The 17,251-nt window shown below is 38.7% G+C and overlaps 1 protein-coding gene across 2 annotated transcripts; it reads right to left on the minus strand.

The window, feature by feature from the left end:
* Nucleotides 1-1,546: 1,546 nt before the first annotated feature.
* Nucleotides 1,547-12,208, minus strand: pyroxd2 (pyridine nucleotide-disulphide oxidoreductase domain 2). Of its 2 annotated transcripts, XM_037783412.1 has the most exons (16): nt 11,844-12,205; nt 11,474-11,493; nt 11,202-11,295; nt 10,308-10,381; nt 10,035-10,190; nt 9,644-9,797; nt 9,473-9,534; nt 9,290-9,387; nt 8,362-8,503; nt 8,129-8,263; nt 7,978-8,050; nt 5,116-5,269; nt 3,020-3,171; nt 2,823-2,929; nt 2,345-2,465; nt 1,547-2,064 (listed from the first exon to the last, which is right to left on the minus strand). In XM_037783412.1, the coding sequence occupies exons 1-16, from the start codon at nt 11,971-11,973 to the stop codon at nt 1,991-1,993; spliced, it is 1,746 nt and encodes a 581-aa protein (XP_037639340.1). In that variant the 5' UTR covers nt 11,974-12,205; the 3' UTR covers nt 1,547-1,990. The 2 variants fall into 2 exon arrangements, 1 of the variants encoding a protein (XP_037639340.1); XR_005208673.1 differs by lacking the exon at nt 2,823-2,929 and having other exon boundaries at nt 3,004-3,171; nt 11,844-12,208.
* Between the last annotated feature and the right edge of the window lie 5,043 nt (nt 12,209-17,251).

Genomic DNA, 17,251 nt, shown 5'->3' on the forward strand with positions numbered 1-17,251 from the left:
TTTTTTCTGCATTAAAAACAGAAAAAGTAAAAAAAAAAAAATGTACAAAGTGGGTCGTCGAATCAGATGAGCAGATGTCTAGATTATTGAACGGTTCAGAGCTTATCATAATTTTTAAAGTTTTTAAAAAATCATTTATTCAGACAGAAATTCTTCTACATTCACAATATTTGCAACAAAGACAATCACAGACTATAATAAAAAAAAAATAAACAAACAATACTTAAATTAAATCAACACATCTGCAAAAGTGAGTTCTAAGTCCTTTAAAGTTCCCATATTATGTACATTTTGACTTTGGAATTATTTCAAGTCAAATAATTGTGGAATTGTTGATTATAGGAATACAGTTCATGGAAATATGAGGCAAGGGTCCTGAGGATCCAAATCCTCCATTTTGACATAATATTTATATCCCAGCAATACCCGTGCTCTAACTAGACTCTTGAAAACTAATGAACAGTCACACATCGGCCCTCTATCCAGTTTTCTTTCCTGCTTAAATAGATTGCCAATTTTGCTTGACCAAAAAGGAAATTCAATAGTCGCCCTTTTTTCTTCCTTTTTTTACCATAAGAAAAAACAAATATGTTCAGTGAAATGCTTCCCGAAAGATGTCAGTAATGCACCAAGTATTCCAAATAAAGGCATTAAGAACTATGTACAGAACAATGAAATATCGTCTCTTTTAGGGTCTTCAAGAGTCCAGAGGAGAAACCAGTTTGGTCGGTCTATAAAATGTCAGAAAATGTCGATCAGTGTTTCACAAAGCCCAAGATGACGTCCTGAAATGTCTTGTTTTGTCCACAACTCAAATATATTCAGTTTACTGTCACAGAGGAGTAAAGAAACCAGAAAATATTCACATTTAAGGAGCTGGAATTAGAGAAGTTTTACTTTGTTTTCTTTAAAAAAAAAAAATACTCAAACCGATTAATCTATTATCAAAATAGTTGGCTTGAGTAGGCTACACTTACTAGAATTTGTACATACTGTAGGCTACGGTTTGACAAACAATCCTAACTTATTGTTAACGTAATAGATTTCTTTCTAGTCAGATCTTGTGTTAAAAGGCTCTGGAAGAAATCTAGTGTCTGGACCTTGTGTCAAACTACAATAAACATATAAACTATAAACAAGGTCATCAATTAAGCTTCAAGCTCATTTTTAGGGTCTTCCAGAGTCCAGATGAGAAACCAGTTTGGTTGCCCTTGCACCATTATATTACACATTTATGCAAAAACACTGAACAGTTCGCTGTGGATACATTTTTCACAGAAGACATTTTGACATGTCATAGTAGGAAAAGCACAGGTATAAATAATCAAATTAATGATGGCTAGATTCCATTTAGCTGCTTCAGTTTCAGGGTCCTGATACTTACCGGGACAGTTGAACAGAACAGAGCCATTATTAGTAACACCGGCGCTATCCTATCATGACAAGTCAAAATATCTGCAGTGACAAAAGACCTATTAGATTTCCACCTTGATATCCTACATAAAACACAGCAATAATCATTATGCATATAAGAAAATGAAACACATTTGCTTGAATTCATTAGAATTTATTCATACAAAGTTGTAAAAAGTCCCATTGGGCTTCATTTCCATCATTACATTAACAATTAATTTCATTAAGACAAGTGTCAGTTATTCTAAAAATGAATTAATCTTCAACATTAATGTTGTGTTGGCATCAGTGATTTTCTGCTGGCTCGGATTAGATGAATTCAAAAGTAATGTCGCAACAGGACTTAGTGCGGAAGTATTGCACTAGTGTTTAATATCAGGAGTGTATAAAGTCTCTCCTTGTCTCTTTCACCCCATGTCAGTGCTATTATTAAATCAACCTTTTTTCTTTTCAGAGACCCTTACCGTACCATAATATGGTGGAGAGTGTTGAAATTTATTTCTCAGATCAGTCAAATTCACATAAATCAGACAAAAGAGAGGTTGAACAATGATGAGCGGACCGCACACTGATGCCGTCAGATGTGACGTTTCAGGTCAGCCATGACGGTGAGCGCTGCATTCCAGCCAGGTGAACCCATCACACCACCACCTAAAAAAAACATTTAGAAAGTGGACAAGGATGAGTCAGTTTCCTTCAGTGTGGGGAAATGAGAAGCAGTTGACTCAGCCATCTGACATCGTCAAGTGACTTCATTTCTTTATCATCAGCAGCGAGGATAAGAGTTCATCAGAAGGTCCAAAGGTTCATTAACTGTGCTCTTCTGACACCAGACAACATATTAATTATTGTTCTTATACTACAATATACACAACAAACAGTCACATTTGCAATTCAATATTAAGCTGAGGGTTCAGCATTGAAAGCGAACCTGGATGAGAGCCACTGCCACACAGGTACAGCCCTTTAATTGGTGAACGGTAGTCTGAGAGAGAGGGCAAAGGTCGTGCTAGGTAGAGCTGGTCCAGCGACATTGATCCATGGAAGATATTCTGTAAAGACGAGACCAAAATGTTTACTTTTCTTTTTTGTTTCTTGATATAAGATATGATAAAAGTAGACTGCCATTTGTTTAATTACTGCCTCATAAATTTGTACACCATAAACAGTGAGTTTGTGTCACTGCTGGTGTGAACTTTGACTCCGATTCATTGGTTGTGGTAAAACTGTCTGTAACCATTAACTGCTTATACAACAGGTCTGTCCCTGAGCGGATAGTGAATGACACAACACTGCAGAGGACTCAAATTACTTCCTCATCCAGTGGACAGTTCATTTTGTCAAGCAAATCAGCTGTGGAGCAACATTCAAATTGCTGCTCGGCTCTTTAATGTCTACAGTGTATGTACCCCTCCGGTGAGCCCAAAGATCCTCTCCAGGTCAGGTGGAGTCAGGACGTCCCTGCCCACCACCGACTTTTTAAACCCAGGGGCGTATTGCTCCACCCAGTCAAATGCTGAGGAGGAAAGACAAACACAGGCTTTATCACTGAAACAGGTTAATCAGTATATATTTAAAGAGTGTATTAACTTTGTGTTTTTCCAACCAGTGTCTGCGAAGGCCTCCCTGTCCTGGTCAGTCCACTCCCTGCCCTCTATGTGGTAGGGGGTGAATTGGGTGAACAGTGACACCACGTGGCAGCCAGGGGGAGCCAGAGTAGGATCCAACACAGAGGGGATGGTCATCTCCAGCATGGGTCTACACAGGATCAGAGGGGCATGATGAAACAAGATGACGGGTGAGTTGTTCAAGAAAATTCGGGATAAAAGTGTATGTAAGGATTTACATTCTTTTTAAAGATAAATTGTGGGAGCTAGACCTCATGTTGAGAGGATAGAAGCCTAGTGAGATAAGGATATGTAAACATCCTAACCCAGGCTGTTGTTGTCATGTTGACATCAATGTGTGGAGAAAATGGACTACAAGGCACGTAGTCTCCTCTGCCTGCCTGTCTTCACTCAGACAGCGCGCGCGTTCTCGCTCAGCTCGCTCCACCTCTAGACGTGAACGCGCGCTCACTCCACACTGCAGAAGTTAGTTTAGTTCTGAGAATATCTAGTGAATGCACAGTGGACGTTTGGGCAGAAATAACTGCTGCAGCTCCTCCAGACCAACAGAGGTTTCCCGTGTCTTGTGAAGTGACGGGGCTCTGCACAGAGTTACGTTGTCATCTCGTTACCGACCGGGTGCCGGTGTCTCCTCTGCTCTCTCCGGCTGCGGGCAGAGAGAGCAGGGAGACACGCTGCAGACCCCGCAGGCTGAGGCAGGAAAAATCAACACTATAGGATCAGATCTAAATCATGTTCATGGAGAGACCTTCGTCTGGTCAGCTAACATTACTGCCAATCAGCTGAAATATAGAATGATATAGTGATTTTAGCCGATGTGTGTCGCCTAACTGTTTTGAGCGATGCTCGTCCAGGTATATTTAGAGCGAGCAAGTGCGAGCTCGACGCTGACTTTCGTTGATTTCACGGCCACAGGTGTCGCTGTTAACAAGCATTTCTGAAAGTTACAAATAGTCCCTTTAAAATAAATTGTGAAAGTGTATAAGGGCTTAGAACATTATGATATACATTTGTGATTGCCATCCCCATGCTCTATTATGCCTCATAAGTTGTTGCAGCAATATTTGGGTTGATACCGTTTGTCACAGTGATTTGGTGCTAAATTTAACATATTTTTACCACTCGGAAATTGATAAAAATGATCAATAATCCCTCCAAAATACTACATTAAGACACCAAGACCTTGAGGAACACCATAGAAAAGGTCATGCTGTGATTTGGTATCAAAAACGTTTGACATTTTCTGCAAGAATTGCATTTTTCAGCGATTGGATGCCGAGCACTTCTGTTCTGGAAACGGCTCAGAAACCCCCTTATTGTCAAGCTACCTAGGAAAGCCATCCATCCTCTGAATGCTCTAGGTCTGTAGTTTGTGGTTGTAAAGTTTCATGAGGCGGTGATTACCCAAGAGGTCACCACAGGTAATAAAAAATGATCTTACTACAATGAAATGGCAGCTATGAGGACTAACATCATCACAATGAGTACAATTGGGCTCATTGGATCCACAAGAGTCGCAGCTTTACAGTGATGCCCAATTTATGCAATTCCAACTGTTTAGGGACCCCAGTATGCAGAAATATTCAAATACACCCTTTTAGAAAAGGCGAAAATAACACATTTGTACTGCATGTAAACAACTGCATGTTTTTTGCCCAATACTGCATGTGATTATCATAAACAGTAGGTATAGGTATGTCTGTAAACTGGAGATTCGTGGGTACCCATAGACCCCATTTTCATTCACATATCTTGAGGTCAGAGGTCAAGAAACCCCTTGAAAATGGCCATGCCAGTTTTTCCTTACCAAAATTTAGCCTAGTTTTGTAGCTTTATTTTGCGTTCTTCCCGACAAGCTAGCATGACATGGTTGAGCCCGGCACAACCTCAGAGTGTTAAGGGATTAAGACACCATACGCTATAAAGACATTTTATGGTGCAGACCATGCCTGTGATGTTTACCTATTGTATTTATCTATCTTGGAGGTATGGTCAGCTAACCAGCGGGATGGTTTGGTTGCTAAAAAAGTGTTATGTGTTAAAATGTTCACTTGGAGTGTGAAGATATTTGTACCTTGTTGAGCAACGTCCATTCACGGCCTCTTTGTATGCAGTCTCCAGGAGCTCCACGCTTTCACAGTTGAGATGAATGGAGCACTGATGGTGGGGTCCAGGTTTATCATCTGGTGTGGGAGATGCCAGGAAGTTAGGTAGCTTGTTCACTGCCACTGTAAAAAAAGACAAACAGTTCACAACAGAAGAAGACATGGGATGAGTGTTTGCTTGAAGATTATGTGCCATTTTAATGTACATTACAATTTTTTTAAAGAGTGTGCTTAAAGTTATAATCTCGAAGATCTCCGTTTCATTCTCTTTGGCGGCACCTATGGCAAGAAACCGTAATTGCAGCTGTATTTTTGGCTCTCACTTCCCAGGGATCCAGACAGTGTGCCCCGCTTGTGATTTTTCCATGTCGCCACAGACACCCAGTTCGTAATACTGCAAAAGCAATCATCAGTGGGCCATAGGCTCAGTCACCATTCTGTTACCTCATTCGGTGATAGATAGTGAAATAACAGACATTTATTTAAATGAAAATCTTTGAGATTACTACTTCAGCTTGCTAAATATTTGAATTACAATCAGGGCAACTCTCAGTGCAAGGAATATAACACTGCTAAATTTCTTCATCATAAAGCTAAGACTGTTCATACTGCCAGCAGATGTGGCCCAAATTATTTTTTTTGCTCTCATGTGACACAGATCTGATTATCTCACAGTAGTGTGGACACATAAATCAGATTTTTTTCCAATCAGATCTGGGCCACTTTCATACCTGGTCCTAAATCCGTTACATATCCGATAACTGGCCATGCGACCGCCGTGATAACGGTCATATCTGAATTCATGTGTGTTCTTCCACGTTATACTTCACTGCGCAGGTGTAGATCACTCAACATACAGGGTTGGAGCGGTCCGTTGAAACTACAGAAGAAAAAAATAATCTCTCTCCACAGTGACAGTGCATCAGTCAGTCAGTTTGTTACCTGACAAAAAATACTTTTTCTACCATACTGAGTTCTTCTCCTAAATTCGGCGTCATGTTTCCCACAGTAGAACTCTGATTAAATAAATCCAGCAGTTACAAAAATGTGTAAACTGCCGTTAAAGCAGACAAGCTTTATCTGGGAAACATCACGTTTCACTTTACATGGAGCTAAACGAGTTAAAACATGTTCGCCGAATGAATTAGTGTCTGTTTATGAGTCGTAAGAAATCATAAACTATCTTTTAGAAGGAGTAGATTTTTACCGGTTAACCTCGCTCCATTAAATTTAACAATATGTCAATGGAGGTTTTGTTCTTTATACTTTATTTGCCTCGTCCATCATTTAAAATGTAAATTACCTTATCAAACAGACTTTTTGCTCTTAAATAATAAATAATAATAATAAATTTGTCATGTTTCACAAAGCAGAACTCTGATTTAATGAAATCATATGTTATTAAAATTGCCTGGACGTGCTGACTGCCGGTGTTTCGGGATGTCAAACAGTAACGTTACACATCTTACTTTAGTTTATTTAACTTATTTCACAGAATATCTGTTAAAGTTAAATATCAGCCGAAATGAAACGTCTTTCTTTAGGAGTCATACAAAGTCATACGTTGTGATTTAGGAGTATGATCTGTATAACAGGGAACCCAGATCTGTTAAATTGAGCAATATGTTAACGGAGTCTGGCAGTCACTGGACTCCAACAACTCCAGTGTGTATTTTTGGAACATTGCTCCATCGGACAGCAGTTCCCCGTGTGTGTGACGTTATTGGTTGCATGTGAGGTGTTTCAGGGCAGAGATCAGTTCACACTGATGTCAGATATGGGTCACTTTAAACCTGAATGTGAACAGTCTAGACAGAAAGATCGTAACTGAGCATTAAGCCCTGCAATGTGAACGTAGCATAAATCTAAGAAGCAATGCACTGTAAAGGATCAGTTGGGAGTAAGGACTTCCTGAGTAATAAAGCCCAACAGCTCTACTGTGGTTAACAAGCAGGAGCTACAAATGGCACCAAACAGGAGCTGAAGAACTCTAAACATCTTCTTAGTTGTGTGTGCTTTACACTGTTTTCTAATACCCCAAACTTTGAAACTTGTGTGTAGAGTACCAAGAGCTTAGCCAGGGAACTAATCTTACACTGTAATATACAGTACTCAATAGTGGACGACTAAGAGCTGATATCTCTTGATACACTACATCTGTTTGTACCTTATTCCCACTTCTTTACGGCTTTCAAAGTGTGTAAGTAGTGGTTCAACTCAAACAAGAACAGACCAATAGAGTGCTCTAGGGATTTTTGTAGGCCAACAAAGAAGTTAGCATCACCCTGGGTTCCCTCGACAAAAAGTCAATGGGATGTTTCCATTTGGTTTGGGATTATTGCAGAAAATAAGCTCTGTGGCAAACACACATTTATGATACTTAAACATTTTGTTCAGCAAGATAATCTTCACAAATGAACACCACTTTTATGATTAAAAAAACTCACTGAGTTCCTGACGAGGGAACCGGAAGTGCTAAAATGCTAACTTATTTCCGGGTTTTAGGACTCATTCCTGTAGCACTCTATAGTCTTAAGTATAACTAAAGAATGCACGGTTTCATCTAAATATCGTAAACATACAGAAACAATGCTTGCACAGAGATAAGACAGTGAGCCTTGTAGCTAGTAGCATAAGTGGCAACTTCTTTTAAATTGTGTGACAGTAGGCAGCTTTATAGAGGAATGTCTCTACTGTATCTCAGGAGTGGTAACTTTTTTACAGTCAGAATCTTTGGATACAATTTATAATAATATCTTCCTTTATTTGCTGCCAGCTAATGAAATGTTTGCACAAGCTCAATTAGCATGACGGAAACAGAACAGGTTTACCGTTGATCTTGGTCACAGGTGAGGTGTAGTCTATCTGATCTACAGCTTTGATGAACTCTGGAGAAAGGGCGGCCTACAATGAAAACAGGAAACCAGAATTTATCATATTGTCTGGTGCCATGATTAGGCCAACATTGTTTCTCTTTATTACCTGTGGCGTGAGCTTCTTGAAGGTAACATATGGGGTAGCATTTGATAAAACAACTTTGCTGTGGATCTCTGTGCCATCCTTTAGCACCACTCCCTTGGCAGCACCATCTGAACCAACCAGGACCTGTCCCACATCCTGCCAAGGATACACATTGTAAAGACCAAAATACAGATGCTAGGACATAGTTTCCACAAAATACACTGCGTCAAAATCAGTAATCAAAACCGTATTACCTTCTCAGTGAAAATGTCTACACCGTAGGATCGAGCGGAGCTAGCAATAGCCTGAGACACGCCTCCCATGCCTCCCTCCACATAACCCCACGATCCCTTCTCCTTCTCCAGCTCTCCCATCACGTGGTGCAAGAGCACATACCTTCAAGGCAAGGTCGCTGTTTAATACAATGTAGTTAAACCTGTAGTTATGGCCCAATCCCAATGTCTGACTTGACTGATGTCACCTTGTAAATGGATAAGTGTCAGAGGCTGCAAAGGCTTGAAATGGTATAAATATGAATGGGACAGCACTTTGCGGCGACATATCACGTTACCTTGACGATGACAATTGTGGGTTTTTATTTGACGTTTTTTACTGCCTAGCTAGCCTTAGGAGAAGAGAGGTGTTTCTGTCAAACTTCATTAAGGTAAATTAAAAGAAATGGTTGATGAATAAACCAGGTGTGTAATATAGTCTAACGCTTGCATTACACTGATTTCATGTGTTTTTTATGTACCATTTTAAATCCTTAATGTTAATGATTCTGTATAAATTTAATATGCCAGGCTGGACACCCATGTGCCATCCTCTTTGTTTACCTGGCAACCATGGTACCCATGTGTTTAACGTCACAACCAGGGTTGAAAATTAGCACCAGCCAAATGCTGGTAAAATATGCAAGTGGCTGCTAGATTTCCACAAAAACAGTGGTAGTCTATTGAGTGGCTGGTAGATTTTGGAATCCACCAGCCACAGTGGCAGGTGGACAAAAAACTTAATTTCCAACCCTGGTCACAATGCTATGAATTGTTGGTAATCCCCTCAGGCTGCAGAAATGCAGACTTAGGAAAGTGTGACTTTGTGGGAACATGCCTCAAAGTCTGTGAGTCTGGACATTGGGATTGGGCCTATGTGTGCCACAGGGTAACGTAAAATGTGTCTCACCCACTGCCAGGATTACTTGGACTGGTCATGGCTCCTATCACAGCATCAGTCGCCAATGTTGCTCTCAGCGGCTCCGACTCAAACCACCGATTGAGGATCTACGATACAAAACACGATGTTAGCCACGATGCAGTCGATAGAAAACAGCAATTAATGACAAACATAGCGTAAGTTTTAACACACCTTTGTTATTGGTGCAGTTACAATCTCGTAAAAGTCTGGAATGTTTCTGCCCAGCTTCAGACCTTTCAATTCAAAAACATCATGACTCAGTTACTGCAAAACAAAATGAGTACATGGTGAATAATTTCTTATTCTGGCATCGAAAATATAAATGTTCATTTCCCAACGCACCACATTTAACAATAGGCCTCAGTGTTTTAGCTGCAGCCAGCCGCTTCCTCAGTGATCCAGTGGTAACACCTGGAATGTCTACAGGAGGAGCATCCAGAAGAGGGTGGATAGCTCCGGCTAGCTTCTCAAGGTATGCACCAAACTCTGGATAGGCCTGGGTACATGTCAAAGAATGGGTGGAGATGAGGGTGAGTCGGATGTGGGATTGTATTAGAAAAAAAGACTTTATACTGATGGAGGAAAAAATAGGTCAAGAGAGATAGTGAAGAACTTTTATCAGTTCATACTGTGACAAGAGATTAAATACATCTGCACTAAGAAAACTGCAGAAACACCATACAGTCAACCATTTACTATCACTACCATTTGGCTATCATAATAATTAAATCACCTTAGCGTCCTTCTGTGAGAACTTGCCGATCTCCATCTGATTCATGGCCATATCAGAGCTTAGGGTGAGAGACCTCGGTGGGGCACCGCCCACGCCATCCTCCAACATGGGGGTGAAAGCATGGGGGTCCCTCATATACACCTTCAGCCCATGTTTCTGAAGATACAGTAGATTCACAAGAAAAGGAAGATCAGTAAACAAGACCGACCACTTTAAGCCTTCTCAAAATTAGCCGAAATAATATACTGTATTTGACAACTTCACGGTGTTTACCTTGAGCTCCAAGTCTGCGTATATGTGGGGTCTCAATAAACTGAGCAGATAGGAACACCTGGAGAAGTGGAAACCTGCACACAAGAGTAGTGTTACTCTAACAAGGACAAAATGAAGTGCATTTCTTTTAAGCTTGGCTTGATACATGGTAGTTAATTTTTTTTTAGTGGGGGTATTTATTATTATTATTATTATTAATATTACTATTAGTGGTAGTAGCAGTAGTGGTAGTCTATAATTTTATATTATTATTTAATTTATTTAATGAAATTATTATTTTTTTATTTTAATATATTATTTTTTTTCAATTAATGTTTTGTTTTGTTATTTTGTAATAAGTTTTTTTTGTTAATAATTTCCAATGCATATCTTTTAAGCAAGACTTAATTACATGATAGTTAATTTTTCTTTTTTTTTGGTGGGGATTATTATTATTTATTATTGTTATTATTATTATTATTATTATTATTATTATCATTATCATCATCATCATCATTATTATTATTATTTTCAATTAATGTTTTATTTTGTATTATGTGATTTGTTTTCTGTTGTTTTAGTCAATAATTTCCAATGCATATCTTCAAAACCAATAAAATTTGATCACGCATGACTTGATTCAACACTTACACAGTGTATTAAATTATAAACTTGTAAAAGTTAAAAAATGTAAAACAGTGTGTAACCCCCGCTGATAATTCAACATTCATTCAACCCTTTATTAAACCTCCTCTACAATCAAAGGGTCGGTTTACCCAAATTACAGAAAACCTATATTTCTTCACTTCTGGTGGTGTCTGGGCATGCAGATTGTGTGTGTGTGTGTTGTGTTTGCAGTGTTACTCATGATAACTGGTTGATCCAGGATTATATCCCAGCCAGAAGCCACCCTACCAGGAAAGATTTCCTCTGAAACAGCTGCTCCTCCCAGAACATGTCTACGCTCCAGCACCGCTGTCCTCAATCCTCCCTTCTGAAGATAGGCAGCCTGCACACACACACACACACACACACACACACACACACACACACACACACACACACACACACACACACACACACACACACACACACACACACACACACACACACAATCATCACTTTTTACCCTGTTGCTGAACTGATAACATGCTCATAGGTGTTGGGAAACAAATGCATGAACTCACTGCCACCAGTCCATTGTGTCCTGCAATGAAATATAACATAATGTCAGACAGTTTTCTAATGAATGTCAGTTCCTCATAAAAACAACATCAAATTCAGCTTCATCAACAGTTTAAGTTTCAATCAAATTGTTATTTGGCACTTTTTTGCAGCATTTTTTACAGTCAAGTTAACTTGTTAAACACTAAAATGAGACAGAGTCAGACCTCCTCTTCTCTCTCTCAGACGGGTAAAAGAGTTTTAGTTAATAATCACTTTGGCAAACTTTAGCTGACTCGTCGTATCAGTGTAGCTGAGGCGCAGCAGGCTGTCACTGTTATACTGCAGCATGTTTTCTGCACTTTACCCCCCACATCAGTCCACAGATCTCACCTCCTCCGATGACCAGTGCGTCATACTGGGGTTTCACAGCGATGTGACTGGATGTGGATCTGGATCTGGTCACTGTCCCCACAGCAGTCACAGTCCTCCGTCCTGGACCAGTCCACACCGCTGCAGCCATAGCAGGAGTTTGAGTCTAGATCATGAACTAGATCCTAGTATCTCAATCCCGCCCCTTCTCTCCTGACATCTGGGCCTCGTGCCAAAACCGAGATAATCGTCCAAAGACTGATTACCGTTAACGGGAGCGCGTGCAGCCTGTTAAAGCTGTATCGCAGTTTTTGGAAGTCATATAGGATGTTTTAGGATGAGACTTTAACTCCTGAGACACGGCAGAAAGAATTACACATTCACACCATCTACACGTACCCACCCACTGACCTCCCCTTTTCAGGACTTTCCCAGTTTCCGTTTATCCTCAACTCCTTCCTCCTGGGTTTGAGGGACACTTTCCAATTTCTTCGTTTTTCAGAAACAGGAGGTCCACAGCCAAGAGTTATATTGTCCCATTTGTTGGATTACCTTATTATCATTATGTTGTTGTTGTGCTACTTGTCAGTACATACAAAAAAAAAACACAGAAAAAAAACAATATATATATTTTTTAATTAAAAATAGAGCCAGTAAAATAATTATTTAAAAGTATCAATGCACAAGTTAAGTTCAAGATGTTTTCTTGTTGTATTTTATGGAAGAAAAGCAGGTTAAACTAACAATAATAGTTTATTAGTTAGTTTAATCCATCCATCCATCCATCCATCTATCCATCTACTGTATCTATCCATCTACTGTATCTATCCATCCATCCATCTATCTATCCATCTACTGTATCTATCCATCCATCCATCCATCCATCTATCCATCTACTGTATCTATCTATCCATCTACTGTATCTATCCATCCATCCATCTATCTATCCATCTATTGTATCTATCCATCCATCCATCCATCCATCTATCCATCTACTGTATCTATCCATCCATCCATCCATCTATCTATCCATCTACTGTATCTATCCATCCATCCATCTATCTATCCATCTATTGTATCTATCCATCCATCCATCCATCCATCTATCCATCTACTGTATCTATCTATCCATCTACTGTATCTATCCATCCATCCATCCATCTATCTATCCATCTACTGTATCTATCCATCCATCCATCCATCCATCTATCCATCTACTGTATCTATCCATCCATCCATCCATCTATCCATCGCTGAACTCTTGAGCTCCTGAGCTCATCACATATCACTTGTCACTTTACCTTTATATGCATTACATACTGTTTTACAAACTGTTACACCTCTGTGTGTATAGATATATACATATTTACTACTTTTCTATACATACTACATTCCTATCTATAACTGTATCTATATATTTTTAGAACTTCTCATTATTACTACTACATTCCTGTTTACATCTTTGTATACACATGTTACTTCTCATCATGCATATACAGTACATACTACATCCTGTTTACATTTAGTTTTCCCCATCTGAAATACTGTCGTCAACTAAATGACAAATTTACATTTACATTGCTATTCTATATTTACTGATGTTTATATTATTTTATTCTTATTTTAACTGCACTATTTTATGCCTTAGATTATCATTTTGCTTTTACTTTTACTTGTGAGATTTCCCCTTTTATATATGTATATATATTTTATGAGCATTGTTGAAAGAAACTGAGACCAAATACTTAAATTGAATTGACATGTGACAAAGAACCTTGAACATCTATCTATCTATCTATCTATCTGTCTATCAGCCTGTCATTATCCAGCTGTCCACTTGGTGGCATAGTTGTTCCATTTAATCCAGCTCCAGAGTCCCTTGTCATGGTTTTCCACAAACAGCTCATAACTTCAAAGTTTAATCATTAACTTTCAGTAATGACATTACACATTGTGTGTGTGTGTGTGTGTGTGTGTGTGTGTGTGTCATGCTTCAACACCTAGTTATTGTGTCAGTAAATTGGCCAATGCCACCAAAATGAAAAATTGTTTTGTCTGGTCAAAATGTTGAGATGTTTGTTCACCATGGCAGTCAACCCTGGAAATGTGTTTCTTATATACAAATCTCTGTTTTGTTCTATTTTTTTCATTGACACTGACTGCTTACTGTACAAGAATGTCAATTCTGTCTCCATGCTACTTTTTAGATTCCCATTTCAACAGCAGGTTTAAAAGTTTTCTGAAAGTCAGTAGGCCTAGAAAAAGGATATGCCCATTTGTATGTATACAGTAAATGTATTTATGTAGCAATGTGTTACATGTACAGAAAATTAACCTTTGATCTTTCATGTGAAGTCATATACAGTGAACAGAAAAATATGCCACAAAATGACATCCATGTCAAAAATAAGTAAAGCAAAAAACAAAAAAAAATGGTTCCTCATCACAGTACGTAATACCATGTCATAGATATGTATGCATTATACATGTGTGTCTGAAAGATTTTTATAATTGAATGGATCATTTTTTCGGGCTGAAAAAATTAATTACACATTTTTTTTATCTGTTCAGAATGTACCTTAAAGGGAGATTTGTCAAGTATTAAATACTCTTATCAACATGGGAGTGGGCAAATATATGTATATATATTATTGGAAATCAACTAATAACACAAAACAATGACAAATATTGTCCAGAAACCCTCACAGGTACTGCATCTAGCATAAAAAATATGCTCAAATCATAACATGGCAAACTGCAGCCCAACAGGCAACAACAGCTGTCAGTGTGTGAGTGTGCTGACTTGACTATGACTTGCCCCAAACTGCATGTGATTATCATAAAGTGGGCATGTCTGTAAAGGGGAGACTCGTGGGTACCCATAGAACCCATTTTCATTCACATATCTTGAGGTCAGAGGTCAAGGGACCCCTTTGAAAATGGCCATGACAGGTTTTCCTAGCCAAAATGTAGCGCAAGCTAGTATAACATGGTGTGTACCAATGGATTCCTTAGGTTTTATAGTTTTATATGATGTCATTATCTTCACTCTAGCTTTAAAATTGAGCCTACTACAACCAAAAAATCGCAGGTTGCGTTAAAGAAATTAGTGACGTTAAAACAAATTTGCGTTAACGCGTTATTATTGCGTTCACTTTGACAGCCCTAAACATTTTGCATGTTATGGCTCAAATGATGAAAGAATGTTTAGAAGTTGTAAAGAGTATGACAATATTACTGAGAATCAACTCGTCGTTTTGATCAGCAAGACATGTGCAAGTGGGAAGTTTTCACACAAAATATATGAAAGAAATATACATAATAATCACAAAGTGCAGTTCAAGACGTCCTCTCTCAGCTGTTGGGGGTTGGGCTCTAGTCGTCTCACAGTAAGGGCCCACCTTAAGAGTTTTAAGATGAGCTCTTAACAAAGAACGGTTTCTTAGTGCTGCTTTTGAAGATGTCATATTGGCCTAGTGGTTCACTTAGCATGCATTAATAAGATAAGAGGCCATAGATCATCTGTGGACCTGAGCAGCAGTCCAGGGAGTAGACAGAGACGGAGATTGGGGTATAAGGAAGGAAGGATTTTAATTGGTACAAAAAACAACCAAACACAGCAGATCAGAATCAAGTTATCGTCTCATCTTGTCTATATAATGTGGATTTTTGACTATGTTTTGCTTAGACAGTGTAAAATAATTCCTGAGGCTCGTATAGATTGTGCACTCTCTTGGCGGAGGGAATGAAATGAGGTGTTAAGGTGATCTCGAGTTTCCCGCTAGACCTAACATGCCTCTCCCTTGGTGTATTAGAGTAGCATTAGTTTCAGGGAAGAGAAATTACCCTGATATGCTGTCTGCTTGGTTTTCCTTTAAAGAACGTCTGCGGACAACAGCCAATCAACCATAACCAGATCAGAAGCAGGAGATTTTGTTCTTGTAAGCAGAAATTAACACTTCATTCCCCTTTGTCGGCAGAAATTCAACACTACAGCCCTTGAAGGCTCTCCCAGGCAATAAAGGAGAAAATTCAATTATGTTATAACAGTGCCGCACCAAAACACAATTACCTCATTTTCTGAAAAAAAAGTGCTCCTTTTCCTCCAGACAGAGAGGTTCACTGGTGAAGATGTTGGGCCTGACATGTTTCAGCATTCCTAATTATTAAATATAAGCTCATATTAGATCATAAAAGGTGTTACAGTGCAGAAAAAAACATGTGTGAGTGCCCTCCTACACTGAGAACATCTATTGTGTCCCATGATTAGTAGGTACATTGTTAGTCAGGGGGAAGTCTGAAGGAAGTCGGGGTCATCTGACCCTGATAAAGGCCACAAGCCAAAACAAGTAGGTCTTACAATAAAGTTGTTCTATATACTACAAGTGTTGCTGACCTCTTCAGCCTTTTACCCTTCTCCAGGCACCTTGGAAGTAGGTGAAGTTGTGCCAAGACACCTCAACTCTGCTTTTATAGTCAAGGTGTCATTTGGCTCAGGGGGGAATTTTATTTATGCATTTACCAGGGAAAGTGCACGTTAATCAACTTTTCAGTTTCTACCTCAATGTGCCAGAATTAGCTAAAGAGCTAATTTTTTGACTGTAGTCCCTGGGCAGGTTATTACAAATTAGAAATATTACCAATACAGTGCTTCAGCAAGCAACACCGTACAGCACAATACAACACAATACGATACAATACAATAAAATACATAAATACATTACAAATGTAGCAGATATAGAAAGACACAGACTTTGAAGAATTGACAGTGTCATGTTTCCTGAATAAAAAGTCAGCGTAGGGTGGAGAAATCGTAGTCTGTTTAATATATTGTGAACTGATCTAGAGTTGAAACAATTTGTATGTTAATCTATTATTTCATTGACAGAAAATTAACTGCCAAGAAATTTGGAAAAAAGATTCAAAACCCCCCCCCCAAAAATGCTAGTGCATTTGTGATGGGCATTTTAAAATATTTTTCTTAGATACTATTGACTAAACCCTTCATCAAAAACACACTGACAGGTAAATCAATAATGAAATGATTGTTAGTATGCAGCCCTACACTAATCCAAAACAGATTATAATATTTTATTGTGATACTGACATTTTAAAGTGCAAACGTGACATGCTGTTTGTTTATTAACATATTTACATATATATTTTTTTTTTCCACTTGATGTGGCATACTCATACATTATGTTTCTTATAATTCAGAAATTGTATCTTTTAATAAAAACATATACAGATAATAAAATACTTTGCGGTAGAAGCTCAAAAACTGGAATAGTTATTTTCCTTACGCTGAACAAATGATTACTTACTTACTTACTTAGTCCTTGTTGCGCCTGGTGGCACATAGGGCAAGGACTAAGGATCTCCACTCATCTCTGTTGCTTGCTTTCTTCTCAATGCTGTTCCAGCTGTAT

This window comes from Sebastes umbrosus, chromosome 10 (assembly GCF_015220745.1).
Source record: "Sebastes umbrosus isolate fSebUmb1 chromosome 10, fSebUmb1.pri, whole genome shotgun sequence".
Classification (NCBI taxonomy): domain Eukaryota; kingdom Metazoa; phylum Chordata; class Actinopteri; order Perciformes; family Sebastidae; genus Sebastes; species Sebastes umbrosus.

Excerpts from the sequence above, each read along its gene's own strand:
- pyroxd2 (XM_037783412.1), bottom strand. The coding sequence starts at position 11,973 with ATGGCTGCAGCGGTGTGGACTGGTCCAGGACGGAGGACTGTGACTGCT. Across the intron at positions 9,798-10,034 it reads TCTCACAGAAGGACGCTAAG|GCCTATCCAGAGTTTGGTGC; the intron begins GTGATTTAATTA and ends ACATGTACCCAG. Across the intron at positions 3,172-5,115 it reads AATGGACGTTGCTCAACAAG|ACCCATGCTGGAGATGACCA; the intron begins GTACAAATATCT and ends GATCCTGTGTAG.